The 4,711-nt window shown below is 29.4% G+C and overlaps 1 protein-coding gene across 1 annotated transcript; it reads left to right on the top strand.

The window, feature by feature from the left end:
* Nucleotides 1-3,770: 3,770 nt before the first annotated feature.
* Nucleotides 3,771-4,594, top strand: LOC111038489. The gene is made up of 3 exons (XM_022321616.1): nucleotides 3,771-4,047; nucleotides 4,144-4,287; nucleotides 4,371-4,594. The coding sequence occupies exons 1-3, from the start codon at nucleotides 3,909-3,911 to the stop codon at nucleotides 4,592-4,594; spliced, it is 507 nt and encodes a 168-aa protein (XP_022177308.1). The 5' UTR covers nucleotides 3,771-3,908.
* Nucleotides 4,595-4,711: the final 117 nt, after the last annotated feature.

Consider the following 4,711-nt stretch of genomic DNA (forward strand, 5'->3'; position numbering starts at 1 on the left):
TAAATCTCAGTTACGCCTATGCTAGTAGCAACTACTAACTTATGAATACTTCCATACACATAAACTTATGTTCTCATACTATTCACCGTTTCGACAAATACGATAGTACCGAATACGGTACAGGTCAACTGATAATCTGAATCTAATGACCGGGTTTCTCAGTAGGCGGAGGAGCACAGTACCCATAATTTATATACTTATTGTGTACTGTTAAGTGCATTAATATTTAACTTATTTATGTTTAATTTATTTTACTTAGGTACCTACTTACACAATTATCAATTTCCCTATATAAATCTTTAATTTTCCTCATTAGCTATCACAGGATGCATAACTCGTTTGTAGAGTTTATACGATCTGTAAAATAAATTAAGAATACATAATATGTACATACTTTTTGTATTATTTAACCAACTATAAATTTGGAATTAAAAAAATTCAATGTTGTAAGTAGTAGGTAGTAGCATAATAATATTTGTACAATATTGTATTAAACTGTATTATATTTATTGTTTTTGTTACAAATATAAATTTCTCTTTTCAGTTCTAAATGTAGAACAGAAGTGATGAACTCATCACTAATTTTGATTTTGAGAAGAATTAGATAACACCCCTTCTGCCGCAGGTTAGGTTATTGTAGCCTTTATATTACTACACATACTATTGTAACGTCCACTTTCCACCTATCGCTCGGTCTTACTCGCGACCTGTGTCGATCTGTTTAATTTTACGAGGTCTCGGGGACTCGACCTCGGTGTGTGATATTATTGGTAGGGATCAGGGTTACCTTATACGGAGCAAAGTTCACAACGTGTGTGTATATATATATATATATAATATAATGTATTGGTTATTAAATATTAATGTATAAATGTAATATATTCATGTTTAAGTATTAGGCGTATTTATAAACTGTAACTGAGGGTTACCGATCGGGTCATGGTGTGTCGTTTGTGCCGATATCCAAATGTGAGTTGAATGGTCGTCCACGGGTCTTCTTCGGGTCGTTGTCAGCCCTCGACTTCCACTCTCGACCATCTGCTCTCGATCATCTATTCACTCTTGACTCTCGATATCGACTCTCGTTCGACTGCCCGGAGTCCCGGTCGGTTATTAACACGGCGCGTGCTAAACATCGCGTCAGCAGAATATATTATATTGTATACATATAGGTATGCACATTTGCCATTACTAAAATTCAACATATTAGCCGCGCTCAACGTAAGAAGTACTGTACGATGTCGATGACGACAATCGTTACACTACATACAAATTATTGTCTAATGACAATAATTATAACTATGCCGAGTGATACTTACGCTTGAACATGAACTATCGATTTGTATGTTAATATTAAATACTAATCAGTGTTTATGATAAGAATTGGAGAGGTTCGAAATAATAAAAATGTATTTTAAAGAGCGAAATGGTAGAGTAGGTAGATATAATATAAGAGATACTATAATATGCATGGCAACAGGCTCTCTTTTATTTTCCTATTGTACCTATATAATATACTGATACAACTGCCTCAGCAATATTCGGCGAACATTCGGCAATTTATGACGGGGTGATGTGTTGGATTCAACGTAATGAAAACGTAGAGCTGCACGAGCGTATGTGGGTGGCAATGCGGATAAAAGTTCAATATAAAACTACGTCATCTTCAAAAGCAGTGGTTTCTTCTGCCATTCTCCTTGCACGTGCCATTACAATTTTTCTTTATATATTTATTTTTCTCCTCTCTATTTTCTATTTTTGATTTTTATTCGTCTCATTCTTGCTCCCTCTCCACTCGTTATTTATATTTCTCTCTCACACACTTTCTATCATTTTTTTCTCTAATATATTATATTTTTATAGCACATTCAGTAGTAGTTAACACGATGATAATGCAAACACTATTTGTTCCCGAACAATAATAATATTAATAATCTTTACTAATAATCAGAGTACCTAATAATAATAAAACGCCTAGATAGCTATATGTTAAATGCCTATACATTATATAATATATGTTGTCTGTTTGTTTGTTCAAATTGCCTATTATAACCATACGAATTCCATACATCTTGCCATTCATGTTCCCTTTCAAAGAGGTAACAATTAATGAAACCATATTAAATCTCTTAATCCTCTGCCCTCGATACACTCTACAGTATGTAACTCACCCGTTTAATATATTCACGGACTGTCATCATTACATAGTAGGTGAAAATATAAACAATGAAAATCATCAATATATCACAGACTTCGTTAATTTCAATACAATTTCATTTTAACTGTCTATTACTAAAAATACGTTTCGCTTTCATGTATTCGTATATATATCGACCTCATTAATAAATTGAAGACATATCTTAAAAAAAAAACAATACATTTTAAGTCGTTATTATGTTACTAGCAGTTATCACGAAATTAAGATTGTTGGACGTTATAACTTATAAGTTGTAATCTCAAATTAAAGAAAATAGTAAAAACACACCTGTGGAATTATGGTGGTTAAATTAAAACTATTAGAAAATGTATGAAATAATAAATACATAGGTATTTCTTGTATTTATATTTTATAACTGTAAAATAAATAATAGTACTTATAAATCGATACAAAAACAGAGAATAAATTTTGTTTAAAATATTATATTTTCAAATTTTATTTTTAAATAAAATCAGTAATGTCATTGTGCTTTAATTTATTTTTCTATCTATATTCTATAAGCTATATTCGAACCATTTTGAAACGATTACATTTTCACACTGGTTTATCTACTCTCCAGACTCCAATTATCTGTTATCAAATTATGACTTTTTTATTTTTATACCTACCTATTTATGTCTATGATAGGAAGGAGGGTTTATAAAGTGTATATAAAAACCAACAATACAATGCATTTTAATACTCCTAAAATAAAGTGTTAGTTCCACAAATATTTTTTAACTCAGTACTCCTACGTTTAACCCTTAAAAAAATAATTCTGTTTACGGCACTAGGTTTTGTTTTAAATTACACTTAACCTAACTTAGAACGTTTGCTAATTGAATTAAATTAATCACGCCTCACCATGAGCCGTGCACTGTACTTATTAATAACTACAAATCATAAACGGAAAACCGAGAAATGTTCAACAAGGCAATTGCAATCAAATATATTGCATAATGAAAAATCGGTTAGGAAAATATCGATTATTTCAGTTATAACGAAAATGTCCACAGTTAAATCTAAAAAGCAAAGATGTCAGAACTGTCAATGTCATTAATATTATTATTAAATGTAATTAATTGTGGCTTTCTATGACTTCGTAGGTCCGTAAAATACAAACAATTTCATAATTTCGATCCGCGAGATTTTGTTCATCGCTGCCGGTGACAGTCAAAGTCCTTAATCCCAGTCACGATTTCCATTATAGTCGAACCCCATTGATTTCGATTACTTCATTGGTCATAATTTTATTATTTTATATTATCTTATCACCAACGAACGATCGAGATTTATATTATTATTTATCTTCATCGTGCTTCGGTGGTGATAAAAGTTATTTTTCTTTGAGTTTTAAGTATAATTCGTCGGCTACACGGCAAAACCTCGTAAGTCAAAATTAAAAAAAAAATTTTTTTTTCTTTTATTGGATGCACTGTACTTTTGTGCACATTTTGATATCATAATATCTATATTTTTCCCGATACTTTCATAAGATAATACACACAAACAAAAACTCGTAACTATAGTATCAATAATAAAACCTCGTAAGTCAATTACTCAATTGTAGATTTTATAATGAATCATGAATAGCATACTGCCATACTCCACATACGCTATACATTTACATACGTTTTTGAGACTTTGAGTTATGACATGCATTCTATTGTTTTAAACGTTTGAAATAATTAAAAACATTATTGTATTAAAAATGTTGCCAGATAGTGAAATACAATCACTTTTAAACAGCTTAAGTGATCCAGAAGATTTAGATACTAGTACTGGCAATTCTGTGATTGATTTTGTTAGAGATGATGTGGTTAATATTGATACATTTTCTGTAGTTGAAGGTAAAATATGTTATAAATTTAAAATAGGTGTTTTATTTTATTAAATTACATTATATTTTACTCATATTTCATACAATTATTATCATAACTTATTAGAGTTGGAGACTGATAATATTGAATATAATGAGGACTGTAATACTCAAATTAATATGACACTTAATATGGAACCAGGAGTTACTAATTCTTATGTAGAAAAGTATTGTGATATGGTTGAATTAAATAATTTACCTACTGTTCAAAGTAAATGATAGTTTTAAATTAATGTATACAATTAAATATAATATTTATTACTATTCATAATTAAATAATGATTTAAATTATAGAAATGGAAAAAGATGATAGTGGTTTAACAGAACTTGTAGTAAAAGCAAAACGGAAACTTAAGTACGAAGAAGGGGATGAGCATGAATGGTTAAAAAATAAAAACAAAATACTTAGAATGCAAGGTCAAGACTATAAAGGTCTAAAGAAAAATGAAATGGGGAAATTTTCATTTACAGAAAGTAGATCTTCAAGACAGTTAGGAAAAATATGTGAACTGTATTAACTCAACATCGTTTTTATTATAATTATTATTTTATATATTATATTTTAGTTACAAGAAGTTAACTATTAAATTTGTTTAAGAAAGTTTTTATGAGTTCAATAAAAAAATATTTTTATT

Source organism: Myzus persicae, unplaced genomic scaffold, assembly GCF_001856785.1.
Source record: "Myzus persicae strain clone G006 unplaced genomic scaffold, MPER_G0061.0, whole genome shotgun sequence".
In the NCBI taxonomy this organism is placed as follows: Eukaryota; Metazoa; Arthropoda; class Insecta; order Hemiptera; family Aphididae; genus Myzus; species Myzus persicae.